The 17999-nt window shown below is 42.1% G+C and overlaps 1 protein-coding gene and 1 long non-coding RNA gene across 2 annotated transcripts in view; both read right to left on the bottom strand.

Moving 5' to 3' along the window:
• The window catches only part of ATXN10 (ataxin 10), a 153310-nt gene that overhangs the window by 16970 nt on the left and 118341 nt on the right, over window positions 1–17999 (bottom strand). Inside the window, exon 10 of the mRNA XM_068560526.1 lies at window positions 14465–14528. Coding sequence (XP_068416627.1) covers window positions 14465–14528 — 64 coding nt within the window. The remainder of the gene's footprint in view (window positions 1–14464; window positions 14529–17999) is intronic.
• On the bottom strand, window positions 9384–14454 carry LOC137774976 (uncharacterized). Its single transcript, XR_011075954.1, has 3 exons — window positions 13536–14454; window positions 12835–12945; window positions 9384–9695 (listed from the first exon to the last, which is right to left on the bottom strand). It is a non-coding gene; the product is annotated as an uncharacterized lncRNA (long non-coding RNA).

Raw genomic sequence — 17999 nt, 5'->3', positions numbered from 1 at the left:
AGCTGGGTAATGCCATTTGGGGAAAGAGGTGAGGTATGATTACCAAGCACTGAAACTTCGGATGTCCTTGTGCTGGTACCGTGTGCTGAATGTACTTTCAAAAGGCATCCGGCACATTCTGTGCGGAGACAGGTTCCCTGGAATCTTGAGTTCAGCCCCACGGGAGGCAGTGTCTGAAGGAAACTGTCATGCAGGTGAATTTTAGGGTGGTATTTCAGCCTTACTACTTTATGTTCTAATCTATACATCAGATATACAACGTCTGAAATACAAAGTCAAGACGTATAAAAGTTCTCTTCAACTATACGTTATACTAGAGAGAGACTGGGGAGGTGTGCAGAAGGCCTATGATGCAAACATAGCGTTAGAGAAAAGAATTTTGAAAAACCAGTACTTGGTACACCCAGACAATGGGATATTCTTCAGCACTAAAGAAAGAAATGAGCTAGCAAGCCATGACAAGACATGGAGGAGGCTTACGTGCACTTTACCAAGTGAAAGAAGCCAATGTGAAGGCTACGTGCTGTATGATTCCAACTCTGTGACAGTCTGGAAAAGGCAGAATTATGGAGACAGGAAAAGATCAGCGGTTGCCGGGGTCAGGGGAGGGGCAACGCAGAGGTGGAGCGCAGAGGAGTTTTAGGACAGTGAAAATACTCTGTGTGATACTACGGTGATGGATACATGTCATTACGTATTTGTCCAAACCCACGGAAAGTGCAACATCGAGAGTGGACCCTTAAACTATGGACTCTGGGTAATAATGATGCGTCAACACAGGTTCCACTTCTGTTAAAAAAACAAAAGTGCCCCGCTGGTGGGGGTTACCGATGAGGGAGGCTCTGCATGTGCGAGGGCTGTGGGAAAATGGGAAGTCCCCGTAGTGTCCTCCCAACTTTGTTGTAAGCCTAAAACTGCTCTTAAAAAACAAAGTCTTCAAAAATTTTTTTAAAGAAAACCAAAAGTAATACAACAATGAACAAATATTTCATAGTTTCTTTTAGTTTCAAAATTCAAAATACTTAGGCTAGCAAACTCACAACTGCCACGGGAGACTGTTAGCGCGAAATCATTTAAGCGAGTTATTTCTAACGTGGTTTCCCAGCGACGTTCTTTCCCTAAAGTGACACCCATCAGACAGCATTTGTTAAATCAATCAGCCACAGGAGCGGATCCTCAAGAACAAAAATTAATGGCAACAAAGGTTCGCAAAAGCTTTGTTTCTGGTTTGAAATTAATTTTATATGGTGGCACTTAAAACGCTGATAGTTAACGGCTGAGAAGTAAAATTAAGAAAACACGGTGGGGCTTCCCTGGTGGCGCAGTGGTTGGGAGTCTGCCTGCCAACGCAGGGGACACGGGTTCGAGCCCTGGCCTGGGAGGATCCCGCATGCCGCGGAGCGGCTGGGCCCGTGAGCCACAGTTGCTGAGCCTGCGCGTCTGGAGTCTGTGCTCCGCGGCGGGAGGGGCCGCGATGGTGGGGGGCCCGCGCGCCGCGATGAAGGGTGGCCCCCGCTCGCCGCAACTGGAGAGAGCCCTCGCACAGAAACGAAGACCCAACACAGCCATGAATGAATGAATGAATGAATGAATGAATGAATGGATGAATGGATGGATGAATGAATAGATGAATACATAAAAGGCAAGTAACTTTAAAAAAACAAAAGAAAACACGGTGTCACCTCAAAGCCAGCTGGCTGAAGTGGCAGCCAGGAAGGCGAAGGGAGCAGGCTTCCAAGAGCCCTGTCTCACTACTTCTGGTGTGAGGGCGCCTCGCCCCGTCCCCACCCAGGCTGAGCGGGAGCAAGGGTGACGCGCTTCACGCCGGGCACCTCACCTTGGAAAAGGACAGACTCCCATTTTCTACCTTACGTGACAAGACAATAAACCTCAAGCAATCGTGCTTTTCGTGCAAGTCAACAAGATGGAGCAGGACTGGATGCGTTCTGACCTCCTAGAGGCAGGGGGCAGCTGAGCGAGGCAGGCTTGGCAAGACCAACCCAGAGCCCAGGCGAGTGTGCAGGCCTGAGGTCAGCGGGCAGGTGCGCACACCACGCACTCTGGCCTCCCCGTGTGCGCAGGAGACACGCGCGGCTCGGCAGCCTTCACATGCGAACGATTCAGCGTGCTGACAATAGTTTTCATTTCTAGCCGCTATGATCTTCGGGATGTAAGAAAACGAGAAGCACACAACTAAGAGCTAAGTAGACACCATCTGAAGGAGTACAACCTGAAGTATTTCAGTCTCACTTTAAAATAGTTGGGACTATTTGCCAAACACCTGAACAAGGAAACAGAGTCCACTTTTGTGAGAGCCTCGTGCAAGATATGACACCCCACTCCTCCAACTTTCGGCTTCGAGCCCTGGGGAACCAGCTGCTAGAATACCGTAGAAGCTACGTAAAACAGGTCTTCTTCCCTCTTTCATTCTGAACAGGTTTGTTTATTTCTTTATATAGTCAGATCCATCAGGTTTGTGTTCTTTGAGTCTTTTTAAAAAAATTCTTGGCTGTGTTGGGTCTTCGTTGCTGTGCGCTGGCTTTCTCTAGTTGTGGCGAGCGGGGCCTACTCTTCGTTGCGGTGCGTGGGCTTCTCACTGTGGTGCCTTCTCTTGTTGCAGAGCACGGGCTCCAGGCACTCGGGCTGCAGTAGTTGTGGCACGCGGGTTCTAGAGCTCAGGCTCAGTAGTTGTAGTGCACGGGCTTAGCTGCTCCACGGCATGTGGGATCTTCCCGGACCAGGGCTCGAACCCGTGTCCCCTGCATCGGCAGGTGGATTCTTAACCACTGCGCCACCAGGGAAGTCCCTGAATGGGTCTACTTAGATGACGCCTTGGCCTGCATCTGTGTGAGCATGTGTGGGGTGCAGGGGGCCAGCGTGTTACCCTCTCATCAGCCTGGGAGTGGCACCTGAGCATCGCCCACCCATAGCCCCTCACTGACTTGCTTCACACAGGGTCCCACGGAGGCCTCCGCTAACCTGCGAAGTCGTGTGTGCACTTGTTTGCTTTGGATGGGGAGAAAGATTTGGTCTGCACATCTTCAATCACCCTAGGTGAGGGGTAAGAGAATCAATGAGAGGCTTTAAAAAACCAAATTAAATCACTGGGTAGCCAAACCCAAAGTTTACCTTTTGAAAGCCAAACAGCATGCAGAGGTTTTCTAGTTTTAATTAATGTCAGCTCAACAACTGAACAAATGATCACTGAAGGTTCACCAGCTGTTTAATGCTGGGGACACAGAAGTCAACAGAAGACAGTCCTTCCCCTCCGGAGGAGGAGAGACTGATTTCAGCAGAAAGATTTCTGCTTTGAACATTAGGATGGGCAAAGTAAGATATTAAAAGCAGAAACATATCATTTGTGCATACCGCATAAGTACTTCTCTGGTGTGGAAATTCACTGATGCCTTTTATAAACAACATCAAGTTTGGCCAGCTGTGCCATTCTGAAATGTTTAAGGCATTTCCCTGAACGCCTCCCTCTGGCGGCTGCTTGGCAGGCGCAGTCACAAGCTAGACTCCTCATGAAGAAAAAGTACAGAATGGAACGTGTCTCCATGTTTATACTAAAATTCCTGCATTCCCCAAGATGTGGCACTGCAGTCCCGAGTTTCCAAAATGCACATGAGAACAGTAAAGATTCCGTGGTGCCCTGCAAGAGAGACACCTGCTTAACACAGGTCCTACATATATATATTATTTAGAAGCCTTCCCTCACATAACAGCTATTTAAGATACTGCAGAAAAAAAATATGCTTTGGAACACATTGTGGTAACACACAGGGTCCAATGTGGGGTGTGCAATATGACACAGATCCCGCCTAGGATAGACTTTTTTAGAGGGAAAGAGTTACGTATCCCGGTGTTTCCATGTGCTATGTTCACAGAGTGGCAGGGTAACACAGCGGATCCGCGGAAGACCAAGATGAGGGACTCAGGTTCAGTTAAGGGGGACTGTGGAAAAATTCCAGGAGGAAGACACACATGCTCAAGTCTTAGAAGAGGAAGGAGTTGGCCCTCCTCTTCAGGCAGAGGTACCTGTTTTCCAAGGCGGCCACCACCTCAGGACTTAGGTATCTACCTCGATTATTACCTGAGGCCAAAGCAGAGCAGTGAGTGGGTACCACGTGCTAGACGCAACAGGATTAATTAACTCAAGACTGCATCCAACCCATCTGAATGCCCACGTGTCCCCCAAGAAAGGGAGACTGGAAGAGACACTGCGAGGGAGTGAAGGAAGCACCCACAAGGAAGTCTAGACGCTTGAACTAGACAACCCTGGGCTCGCACCTTGGTCCCGCCACGCACGAGCTGGGAGAGCCCGGACCAGCTGCAGTCAGGGAACCAACTCTCTGAGCTTTACTTTTCTCATCTGTAAAATAATAGTTCCCAACAAAGAGGCTTGTTAAAAAAAAAAAATTGTGCAAGATAATGTATGTAAAGGGTATAGCACAGGGTTTGGCACCTAGAAATAACTCAATGATTTTTAAAATTTTAATGTGAGGAGCAAGAGAACACACACGTCCTAAGTGTACATCCTGATGGGTTTTCTCACACCTACACATCCCATGACCCCACCCAGATCAAGATGCAGAACGTGCCCAGCACCCTGGAAGGCCTCCAAGTACCCCTTCCCTATCAACAGCCGCCCTCCTACCCCTCAAGGTAACCACTATTCTGACTGCTATCGCCACAGATTAATTCTGCCCGTTCTTAAACTTCGTGTACATGGAATCATACAGTGTATACTCTTCTTGAATCTGGCTTCTTTAGCTGAAAACTATGTGAGTGAGATTCATCCATCTGTTACACAGAGCAGTTCATTCTTTACCGCTGTGTATTGTTCCATGGAACGAACATTCCACAACTTCTACTCTACTACTGATGACTATTTGGGATGTTTCCACTTTGGGGCTAATGTGACTAGGAAGGCTCCTGCACACGTCTCCTGATACACGTGTGTATGCATTTCTCCTGGGGGTACACCTAGGGGTGCAACCGCTGGCTCGCAGGGCTGGTGGACGCCTAGTGCTAGCAGACACTGCCGAAGTTTTCCAAGGGGACTTTTCCAGTTGACGTCGCCACCACCAGTTTATTACAGTGCAGGCTGCTCCACACCCTTGCCGTCACTTGGTGCCGTCAGCCCTCTTATTAGCCATTCTGGTGGGCTCCTCATTGTGGGTTCAATTTGCCCTTCCCTGATGAGTGACGACGTTGAGCTCTTTTCATACCTTTACTGGCCATCTGGATTTCCTCTTTTGTGAAATGCCATGGGTCTTTTGTCCATTCTTAAAACCTGAGTTACCTTTTCTTTGCTGTTTTGCAGGAGTCCTTTATATATCATGGGTATGAGTCCTTTGTCAGATATATACAACGCGAAAACCTTTTCAAAGTCCTTCTCTTATAGTTAGCGCTTTTCGGTTATGATTTTGATGTCTTGTTTATGAAATCTTTGCCTCTTCTAAGACAATAACCATATTCTCTTATGATTCCTTCTAGAAGCTCTTGTGTTTTCCCTTTCACATTAAGGTCTATGATTCATCTTGAATTAATGTTCGTGAATGGGATGAGGCAGGGGTGGTAGGCTTTTTTCCCCCCTAAGGATATTAAATTGGTCTAGCACCATTTATGGAAAAAGACCATCCTTTTCTGCTCAGCTACAGGGGCGCCTTTGTTGTGCATGTGTCAATCTGTTTGAGGACTCTCTCTTCTGTCCTGTGATATTATTATCATTATTATTTCAGTTTTACCACTGATTCACAGTGCAATCACAGATGAAAATATACCTTTCTCCTAGGCATTAACAGCTATAATAGGATATTTGTACAAGAACATCTACTTGTTGAGAAACTATAGGCTGAGCACTTTGCAAACATGGTGACATTTCACATTCACCATAACCCTGCGGGAATAGGTCCCATTTTAGATAAATAAGCTAAAACTCACAACAGAGGTTAAGTGAAGTATTTAGAGGTTAAGAAGTGGCAGAATCTGCATCTGTCTAGCCCCAGAACTTATCGTCTTGCCACTATGCCATACTTCCCGAACACGAGATTACTGGGGAAATGCTGTTTGGTTATTATTCCTATAAACAGTTACATTTCTGTACACAAGTAAAACTTACAAATGAGGCCTTTCGATAAAAAAAGAAAGAAAGAAGGAAAGAGAAAGGAAGGAAGAAAAAGAAAGAAAAGAACAGAAAAAAACCCCAACCCTGTTTAGACTCTCATCCTATCTATCCCTGTCCCCTCCCCCTCCAATAAAAACAATACAAAAAAAAAAAAACCACATCAAGGACAACTGATCAAAACATAGATCAAAAAAGAATCAAGGGAAAACATTTCAAATAGAGTTCAGCTGTTTCTATTTGGAAACAACAACAGTAAAAAAAATCCCACTTGCCACAATAAATGACAAATAAGAAATGGACCCTGTGGTAGCGGAGCTGGAATTTTCCGATGGCATCTGCTACTGTGTCATTACTGCGGGTCTCCGCAAGGGAGCCGGCGAGTGAACAGCTGGTCTTGTGTCCCTGACGCAGCAGCCGTCGCGGAGCGCCGTCCTTTGGGGTTAAGCACCCCTCTGAGATGTTGTCTCTTCCCTGGAACTAGAAACCCCGGTCGGTCTCTAGAAGCCACCTCCAAGAAATGGGGCAGTAAGCCTTCCAGCCCAGTTCTTAGCGTGGGAGAGTTTGCAGCTTAGTTCGCCCTGATATGCCACCTTGAAATTCCTAATCCCCAAGTAAAGAGGAAGTCTTTCATAGGGTCCAAACCACCGATTTCCCATGGGGAACAAGGACTGCTGCCCTAAGGTAACACGAGGCCTCACGCCCACCCCACCCTGTGGAGGATGTGTGAGTACACGGACACAGCCAGTCGATCCAGGGTGATCAGAGAACGGAGGTATTTCTGTTAACTGACATTTACTATCTGCACTGATTCCTAGTCTAGGCATATCCAAAATATCTATTGCTTTTTAACACAAAATACTGAAATTAAAGTTCAGTGGAAGCTTGACTGGTGTGAGTTATTAGAAGAAGGGGTTAAACCAAACCAAGATGAAAGAGTATCACTGTCAAACCAAGCTTATTCAATTCACAAGAGAATCATCAAACCCGTGGGAGAAATTTCTCCTGTGCTTTGAACCACCCCTCACCCATCAAACACACACACACACAAAACCTCCTCAAGCTGCTGTTTTTTCATTCATTTGTTCACTGTTTTACTCAGTCACGTACCCATCTAAGAAATATTTATTGGACATTTACTATGCACCTGACAGCGCCATATTATAATTAGGTGAAAAACAGAAAAAATGGTCCCTGCCATTATGGGCCTTGGTCTAGAGGGTAATTAAGACATAAATGCACAAACATTCATTCAATTACAGACCGTGCTCAGCTGAAGGAACAGAGCAGGTTCTAGGAGGGGTCAACCGGCAAGGCTTCCCTGAGGAAGAGACGAGGAGGGTGGACATGGAGACGAGGAGGACTGAGCCAGGGGAGAGAGTCCAGGCTGAGAGACGAGCGTTAACGACTGCCTTGAGGTGAGAAATTAGACAGATCTGAGACACAAAAAACGAAGAGTCTCTGGGGAATGCTAAAAAGGGAGACCGGGAGGAGCTTCAAGATGGCCGAAGAGTAAGACGTGGAGATCACCTTCCTCCCCACAAATACATCAGAAATACATCTACATGTGGAACAACTCCTACAGAACACCTACTGAACGCTGGCAGAAGACCTCAGACCTCCCAAAAGGCAAGAAACTCCCCACGTACCTGGGTAGGGCAAAAGAAAAAATAAAAAAGGAAGACCGGTCTGGAGGTAAATGAAGAGGCAGGTGGGGCAAGACCACAAAGGACCTCTCAGGACGTGCTGGAGCCTGTGGATTTATTCTAAGGACAATGGACAGGCTTGGAGGTTTTGTAAATGGGCATGTCTATGAGGGACGGTGTGGGGCAGGGAGAGTCAAGAGGCAGGGAGAGTCAAGAGGCAGAGAGGAATGACCCTATTTTGGTTTTAAAAGACTGCACTGAATGGATGGGGAATAAATATCACTGCAACACAACAAAACCAGAAGCTGAAAGATGAGTTAGGAAGCTACTGCTGACATCCAGGCCAGGGGTGAGGAGAGTATGGACTGGATGGTAGCAATGGAGATGAAGGGAAATGGGTGCATTGGGGATGTATTCTGGAGGGAGAATCAAGACTTGGTGACACTTTAGAGGCAGGAGAATAAAAAACAGCATCGTGAGTGACTCCCAGGTTTCTGACCTGAGCAACTAGATGGATGGAGATATTCCCACATTTATTGAAAAAGACAGGGGAGAATTTTGCAGAGATACTAATAGCTTAACTTTGGACATCCTAGGTTTGGGATGTAAGATACGCAAGGAAAATGTTAAGCAGGGTGTCAGAGACATATGCCTGAGACTCAGAAGAGAGGTCTGTCTAGAGGTTAAATCTGACAAAGGTGAACAGATGATGTTTAAAGCCTTAAGAATACCCAGAATACAACTTCATCTCCCATCTCCACGGCTACCAGCCTGGCCCAGGCTACTGTCATCTCCTGCCTGGATGATGCCAATAGCCTCCCTACAGGATTCCCTGTCATTCCACGAGCCCAGAATAGTGTCTGGGACATAAAAGGTGTTCAATAAACATTGAGTGAATAAACGAGTAAAGGAATAAATGGGTGAGATTCTTTAGGGAGAAAATGTAGAGTGAGAAGAGAGAGCCTGAGCTCTGGAATGTCCAGGAGATCTCCAACGTTTAAAAGTTGTGTAGAAGAGGGAGTAACAACAGAGAATAAGGAGGAGGAGCCAGGAAGACGTGAAAAAAAACCAAGAGGAGGCACTATCATGAAAGAAAAAAGTGTTACGTTAAGGAGGAAGTGATGAGATCTGCTGAGCTGAGTTTTAATATGACGAGAACTGCAAAGCATCCATTGACTCTGACAATTCAGAGGTGACTGGTGACAACAGGCAAATGATGAAGCTTATGAACACATTCATCTGTCTATATTCTCGTTTGAAATTATTCCCTTTCTCAATAAATGTGGGAATATCTCCATCCATCTAGTTGCTCAGGTCAGAAACCTGGGAGTCACCTGTGATGCTGTTTCTTTTTTATTCTCCCGCCTCCGAAGTGTCACCAAGTCTTGTTGATTCTCCTTCCAGATTATGTCCCAAATCCATCCAACAAAAAGGGTAAAGTAGAGACACTCTGGCATGGAGGATACCAGATGCAGAGGGTGCAGATACCATGCTAGAAATACTAGAATTAAGTCAAAGTATACATATTAAAACACTGAGATCCTGTAGCTATCACAACAAAATGCTGGAATCAGGCATACATTTTCAAACAAACTCAGATGGTTCCTCACCCATGAACCCACTTTAAAGGAAATTCTAAAAGAAGGACTTCAGTCCGAAGGAAAACGATCCCAGGTGGACAGACAAAGCTATAAGAAGGGGCGAAAGGCAGGAAAGTAGTAAGTATGTGGATAGATCTAAATGAACACTGACGTTATAGAACTACGATAATAACATCTTACAGAGTTATAAAAATATATAACAACAACAGCATATAAATTGGGGGGTGCTGAGTGGTCCTGTATTATCTGGGAAGCGGGTGAAGGTCTGGAAAACATTAGATTTTCCTCAGTCTAGGATGCATGTTGTAATTTCCCAGGGCACTATTAACAGAATAGAAAAAAAGAATTAAAAACTTTTAAACTAGAAAAAGATAAACACTGAATTATATAAAACAATCAATCCAAAAGAAAGAGAGAAAAGTAAAATAAAATAGAAAGCAAACCAGAGTAGCTTAAATACAAACACATCAGTAATTACAGTAAATATAAATGGGCTAAATGCAATAGCTAAAAGGCAAAGAAACCAGATTAAGAAAAAATCAACTATGCTGTTTACAACAAACACCTCTGATACAGAAAGACTGAAAATAAAAGGATTGTAAAGGTTATACCATGTAAATACCAACCCAAAGTGAGATAAAGTAGCTATATTAGTAACAGGCAAAAAACATTTTTAGAGATACAGAGGGTCACTTTACAGTGACAACAGGGATATTTTTCAAGACCTATTATACCCCTTAATCTAATAATGTTGTCTCAAAATATATAAAGAAAAATTTTATATAACTAAAAGGAGAAATTTAGAGAAATCTGTAATCATAGGCTGATATTTTAAAACATTTCTCTCCACAACCGATAAACCAAAGTAGACAAAAATATCACTAAAAATGTAAAAATTTTACAAACTTGACCTAAAAATACTGTACTCCACTACTAGAGAATAGATGTGATTTTCAAGCACACACACAACAGGTGCAGAAACTGACCATACACTGGGTCATAAAGCAAGTCTTAATAAATTTCACAGGACAAAGAACATCAAGTATGTGCTCTTTGACCATAACGAATTTATGTTAGAAATCAATCTCCAAAAGATAATTCTTATTTGTTCAGAATTTAAGAAATGCATTTCTAAATAATCCATGGGTCAAAAAAAACCATAATAGAAATTAGAAAACACTTGAAATGCATGATAACCAAAATAATACATACTAAAATCCATGCAAAGAAGCTATAAAAATACACAGAGAGGAATAAACGCTGAAAAGTAATAATTCTAAATAAATGGACAGATATACCATGTTCATGGGTTAGAAGACTCAGATGTCAATTCTAATTACATTGATTTTAGCCAAAGCAATCTCAATGAGTAATTCAACATGTGGGGATTTTACATTGTTTTTGTTGGTGGTGATTTCATATGTGTGCATGTGTGTGTGCACATGTGTGCACAAAAACACACAAGTGTGAATGTGTAGGATTTGACTAGCTGGTTTTAAAATTTTTATGGGCAAATACAAATGACCTAAAATAGCCGTAATACTCTTAAAAAAGAAGAAACGAGTTGGAAGGCCTCACTCGACTGATATCAAGATACTTTAGAAAGTGACAGTACTTAACACCATAGTACTGGTACAGGGATAGAACACAGAGATCAATGGAAAAGAAAAAGAGTCCAGACCCACACATATATGGACACTTGACTTACAATACAACTGGCACTACAGTAGACAATGTGTGTTCTTTTCAATAACTGGGCTGGGACAATTGCATGTCCATATGGAAAAACACAGAAATAGACCCCTAACTCACACCACACACAAAAATCAACTCCAAGTGAACTACAGACTTAAATATAAAAGGTATCAGTGCTCTGTAGTGACCTAAATGGGGAAGAAATCCAAAAAAGAGGGGATATATGTATACGTATAGCTGATTCACTTTGCTGTACAGCAGAAACTAACACAACATTGTAAAGCAACTATACTCCAATAAAATTTTTAAAAATAAATAAATATAAAAGATAAAAATATGAAGTATTCAGAATATAGATTATCATCATGACCTGAGGGTATGAAAATATTTCTTTAACAAGATACACACCTAAAAAACTAACCATAAAGAAAAAGTGATAAATTTGACTAAAAGTTAAGAACTTCTGTTAATTAAAAAAAAAAAAAAAGCTATAAAGGGAATGACAAGATAAGTCATAGAACGAGGGAAAGGAAATATTAGCAACACATGTAGCTGACAGAGAACTTCTATCTAGAATATATAAAGATCTATTACAAACAAATTATAAAAAGATAACCCAATGAAAAAATGGGCAAAAGGTTTTGATCAAGCACATTTTACACACACACACACACACACACACACACACACACGAAATCCAAATGGTAAATAAACATTTTAGAAGATGCTCAGCCTCACCAGTCATGCAGGCAACAGAGCAAATAGGATCTTAACTATAGCGGGAGCATGAGGGAGGGAGGAGAGGAGGTGGTATACAAGAGCTAAATCCTAGTGTCATAACAAAGTAAACAGGTCACATCAAGATGTGATATATCAAGAAACAGCAGCAAAGCATATTACTTAGTTACAGAAAAGCAACTACTAGAAGAAAGAGAGTGAATTGCAAAGTGTGGAGGGTGGAGCCAGAGAACTCACTCCCCCATTCTACACCTTTTGGCATTTAAAAAAAAAAATACAGATTTATTATTTTGATGAATAAAAAATATAGGAAAGAAAAAAAAAACATATGAATGGGGGTGGGGGAGTGAATGAGAGGTAAGGAGGCAAGGTCAGGGAAATTAAATAATTGTTGGGAAAACCTGCCTGAGAGCAGGCGCAGAGCAACAGTGTGGAGGAGGAGCATGGGGTGGGTTTATTCTGTGATCTGTGTTATGGCCCTATTTGCTCTGGCCACTAGGGAGGTCAGGTTTTAATTTATGGCTCACATCTAAAAACTGAATCCCTAGGCTATAATACTTCTTCATTTCTGACCATTCAACCATCATTCTCCCTTTGCGCTCATATTTTGGTATGTATCTCATATCTTGTTAAGTGTATTTTGTATGTCTTGAAAATCTAGTAGGTGTTTATAAACAAAAGTCCAAGGAGTTACTAGATGTACATAACACGAAACATGTAACATTTTGCCTCTTCTTGACAATTTAAAGGAGATTCTGGAAGCTTGCAATGCTTCATTAATTATCATTTAAAAAACCATTTATCTATATAGATTGTCCACCTACATTTTTTCAATTTATAATTCTGAGTAATTTCTCCACTACGTGAATATGTTACTGTGCTTTCTCTGTACGTGTTCTGTTCCCTCCCAGTGACTTACAAGGAGGCAGTTTAGGAAAGCAGCTAAGAATCAGGTACACACCAAGTTTAAATTCTGGGTCTGACCTTCAGGACAAGTCACTAAGGCTCTCTCAGTTTATTTTCTCACCTACAAATAGGGCGGATAATGATAACAGCATCTGCTTCACAGTGTTGTCAGTAACTGCTTCACAGTGTTGTAATGTATGTAAATCCACAGTAAGGGCTCAATAAATGTTGCCTGAAAGAAGTGAACGAACGAATGAATGAATGAATATCCGGCAAGGAGGATGTCAACATAAAAGACTCTGTAAGCATGAGCCACATGCAGCGTTATCAGCAGAACTATGATGTGCTGTGTGCAACAGACTTTTAATTTTTTGGTCTTTGCTGAAGTCTAAAGATTAGCAATAACAACTTTTTCTCACTAGAAGGTCAATTCAGGGAATATAAAAGTAAAACTGGGTGAATTTCTTTGTTTGCAATAAATCATCTTTTTCATCAGGAAATGCAACACCTGCAGTTACACCTGAATGTTCTTTTACTGCTTTCCTGTGACAGAAAGCTTTCTTCTTTTTCCCTTCCTTTTTTGGGGCTAAAATATTTCAAAACTCTCTAATGAGCACAGCCTGTGTGCCTGATCATAATGCAATGCAGTGAACCGACTCTGTTTTACCTTGAACGAAAGTCTTCTGAGGCTGTTTATTTGTCTTTCCCTGACTGAGCTTATAAGCTATCATGCTCTTTGAAACAGGAGATTTTCTTCTATTGCTAATCAGACAAATGACAGTATCTTTAGCACAAATAATAAGCATTTCTCCATCTACTTACTTTGAAACACATGATTTTCATCAGCTCCTTTTCTCTTCTTGACAGAAACCACAGTGAGCATTTAAAAAATAAAATTCCTCTCCTCCTCGGTCTCACACAGGGTTACAATCTCAAAGTCCTTGCAATGGCCTTATTCACCCCTGCCCCCCACCTGCAAGAAGCACAAGGCCACACAACAGCCAGGGCAAGGGACTGGGCTGAGTTTGATTCTCACCAGGGAGGGTCTTGAAGGTAAACAGATTCTCTCTCACACTTAACAGGCTGTATCCAGTCCCTGGTTCCTCACCACTGTACTACATCAGTTTCTGACAGGGCAAGACCTTGGTTGGTGGAGTGGGGGGGGGAAAGACGCAAGTTCCCTGCAGAACACCCTCCAGAAGGGTGGTCAAACCAGGTAAGGGCAAGAGCCAGAGCCCCCAGCATCACTAACAGAGGGTCGCAAGACTGTACCCAACCAAAACCAGAATTCGGGGCCACTGAAACGTCTCTCCCCATTCCTGAGGTCTCAGAGGCCTCCAAACTAGTGTTAAAATGGTTCTTCCAGAGGACTGGATACCTCGAATCTCTATAGAAAAAAATGTAAGCTTCTTCACATTTACTCCAACGGACACAGCGTTTGGAAAGGTGACATCAGTGACATGCAGCGAACACAGGGGCCACGGATGAGCTTTTGCCTCAGAGTCTTAAGGCACTCTGTAGTAGAAGGCCGGTTTAGAATGTCCTAGTCACCTCGAAAACTTGAGCTCACTACGCTGCACAGACCCCAGGAGTGACACTCCAGCCCCGAACCTTGAGAAAGTGGCTTAGTTCTTAGGAACGAGCCACCAAGAAAGCCAGCCAGCTGCCTCCTGAATGAATACCCGGCAAGGGCCTTGTTCCGCTAAGGCCCCCGAGGGTGAACTAACGCTCGTGAGTCACATCAAGGATACAGGGGTTGCTGTCATCGATGCTACAGCTGTCCAGGATCAGGGGAATGCCGTCCAGCTCGTTCACCTACGAAGAACAGAGAAGACAAATTGACACGCTGCAACAGCCTGGGAAGGGCTGGAGATCATAGGTGATCTGTTGCTCCTTTTTTATTTCCTTACTCCCTGCTATAATAATACTGTTTGTGCAATTACCTGGAACACCTATATCAATCCAGAAATATTTTAAAACAGACGTAAACAAAAAGTGGTACTTTATTTTTCTTTTCACTCTTCCTCAAACATGTTGGGCAACTGGACAGCCATATAAAAAAGTATAATTGGGATGAATTGGGAGATTAGCTTTGACATAAATACACTACCATGTGTAAAACAGATAGCTCTTGGGAACCTGCAGTACAGCACAGGGAGCTCAGCTCGGTGCTCTGTGACGACCTAGAGGGGTGGGATGGGGGTGGGGTGGGAGGGAGGTCCAAGAGGGAGGGGGTATGTGTATGCATATAGCTGAAAAAGTTACATCAAAAATAAAGAAAAAAATAAAAAAGTATAATTAAACAACACTGCAAACCAACTATACTTCAATAAAGCTTCTTTAAAACGTATAAAAGTGGATCTCTTCCTAATATTATTCACCAGGATAAACTACAAATGAATCTCAGTTTATTAGTAAGTGAATTCTTTTTCTCAGCCAGAAGCAGGGAAAACATTTCTAACTGTGGCTCAAAATCCAGACGCAATAGAGAAAGGTTTTAAAATTTGACTACATTTTTTAAAAAGGCAAATTGAAAGCTGTAAAAATTATTTGAAAGATATCACAGGCAAAGGGTTAATATTTTAATATATACAGAGCTTGTAGAAACTGAGAAAATCCAACAGAAAAATGGATAAAATACATGAACATAAATGGCACAGAAAAAAAGAAATGCGGATGGACTGCAGAGATATCACAATCTGCTCAACCGTGCTCCTAATAAGATGCAGGCAAATTATGATACCGTTTCTCGGCTGCCAGAAGGGCAAATCATCACGTGTGACAACACATGCTGCTGGTAAGGTGACAGGAAACGGCACCCTCAGACACTGCTGGAGTGAATGCGAAGTGGCACGATCCCTATGGTAGGGAACTGGACAATACGTAGCAAAATCACATGCGTTATTTATTTACTCTTTGACCCAGTAATCCCATTTCTAGGATCAAAAATACAGTGTCACGTGGAATTATGTTTGTACAAGGTTAGTTACTTCAGCGCAGCTTGTATTTTTATAAGACTTTTATGGAGGTATAATTCACATACCATAAAACTCACCCACTTACAGTATACAATTCAGTGGATTTTAGCATATTCACAAAGCTGTCTCACTATCACCACTATCTTAGAACATTTTCATTACCCCCAAGAGAGTTTTTAAACTCCATTCCCATCAGCAGTCAGTCCTATTTCTTCCTCTCTCCAACCCTTAGCAACTACTAACCCACTTTCTGTATCTATGGGTTTGTCGATTCTGGGCGTTTCATACACATGGACTTATTCAGTATGTGACCGGCTTCTTTCACTTATCTTAATGCTTCCAAGGTTCATCTATGCTGAAGCATGTATCAGCACGCTGAATAATAATATTCTAATATCTGCATATGTATTTTATTTTCCATTCATCCACTGACACACATTTGAATTGTTTCAAACTTTTGGCTATTATGATAATGCTGTTACAATCATTCATGCACCTATTTTTGAATGGATATATGTATTCAATTCTCTGGCTATATACCGAGGAGTGGAATTGTTTAGTCACACGGTAACTCTATATTTAATATTTTGAGGAACTGCTTGACTGTTTTTCAAAGTGGCTGTACCATCTTACATTCCACCAGCAATGTATGAGGGTTCCAATTTCTTTACATCCTTGATAACACTGTCTTTTCTTTTAGCCACCCTAGTGGACGTGAAGTGGTACGTCACTGTGGTTTTGATTTGCATTGCTCTGATGAGTAATGATGTTGAATGTAGCACAATTTATAAGAAAAATCCTGTAAACAACTCAAGCATCCATAGATACAGGCTCGTTGAATAAACCGTGATCACTAATGTACTGCTATGGAGAGATCAGGATAGAATGGTTAAGTGAAAAAAGCAGAGTGCAGAACAGGATTATATGTGAACCTTTTGTGTAATAAAGGAGGAGAAACAGATGATATTTTATATTAAAAAAACAATGAAGGGTTAAATAAAAAACTAATAATGGTTATTTACAGAGCAAAGCAGAGACTGAAGTGGACGAAACAGGAACAGAGGTGAGACCTCTGTGAATGTACCCAGTTGTACAATTCTGACTTTGGGATCCTGTATATGCTTCACGAAATTTTTGAAATTAAGTTTATAATACATGTTAACTAGACTTACTGTGGTGATTATTTCACCATATATACAAATACTGAATCATTATGTTGTACACCTGAAATTAACATACTGTTATATGTCGATTACAGCTCAATTTTGAAGAAATGAATTTATAAAGTTATAAAAACAGAAAATGGAAACAAATTAATCCGACAACATGTGAAACAAAGACAATTATTTCACAGAACTGAAACAGTATTTTGACGGGACGTCCCCAGGGAGCTGTGTCCTGAGCTCAGATGGAACTGCAGTCCCACAGCTGCATGAGGTCGCCTCAGCACCATTAACAATGGCATTCTGAACCCTTATTCCTAGATCTAGTTTAAAGCAAATGGGTAATTTATGTCATTAGGAACCAAGATTTTTAGCATAAAAAAGAAGTATCAAATCAAAGTAGTTTACATTTAAATTAGAAATATTAGCACAAACTCATGATACATTTTTCTCTTTTCTTTCTAAAAAATGTTCACTTCCTAGCTGTTTACTGAAAAGGCACAGAAGCAAAGACAAGCCAGTAGCAATGAACATTCCCAGCATGACTTAAGGATTCTAAACACCACGGTCCAACTGAAAGAAAACAGATCTCCAGTTGGCTGTGATACACAGACTTGCTGAAGGCAGGAAAGAAGAGAAGAAATCTAATTCCTATAAATTTCCTGAGGCACTGGAAGGTGGTTAATGAGATGCTATTTAACAGACATCCAGCATCTAACAGGCAATGACAGACACTTAAATGATTTCACTTAATTCTGACAATGCCAGGGTAAGTATTACTGGTTCCATTTTACAGATAAAGAAACTGAGGCTCAAAAGTTAGGTACCCTCCCCATGGTCACTTAACTAATAAGTGCTTTTCAAAGTGAGGTCTGGAGAGCACTGTCAGTCTGCAAGAACAGTGTGTGAAAGAGTGAGAAACTGTGCCAGCAATTTAACATACTTATGCTATGTTTGCTGAATCTTATAATAAAATTCGGGCTTGAATTTTCTCTGTCTTAAAAAATTTTTTTTGTTTTCTAGTAATTCATTTATATTATCTTTTATAAACATATTGGTCCAGGATGGTTTGGGGGAAAGATAGCTAGTTCTTCATCACAGATAGTCTGAGAAGCTTTGGCACGGAGGGTTAGCCCACTACTGAG

The sequence above is a fragment of the Eschrichtius robustus genome, chromosome 13, assembly GCF_028021215.1.
Source record: "Eschrichtius robustus isolate mEscRob2 chromosome 13, mEscRob2.pri, whole genome shotgun sequence".
In the NCBI taxonomy this organism is placed as follows: domain Eukaryota; kingdom Metazoa; phylum Chordata; class Mammalia; order Artiodactyla; family Eschrichtiidae; genus Eschrichtius; species Eschrichtius robustus.
This window is presented reverse-complemented; position numbering and strand designations above follow the sequence as displayed.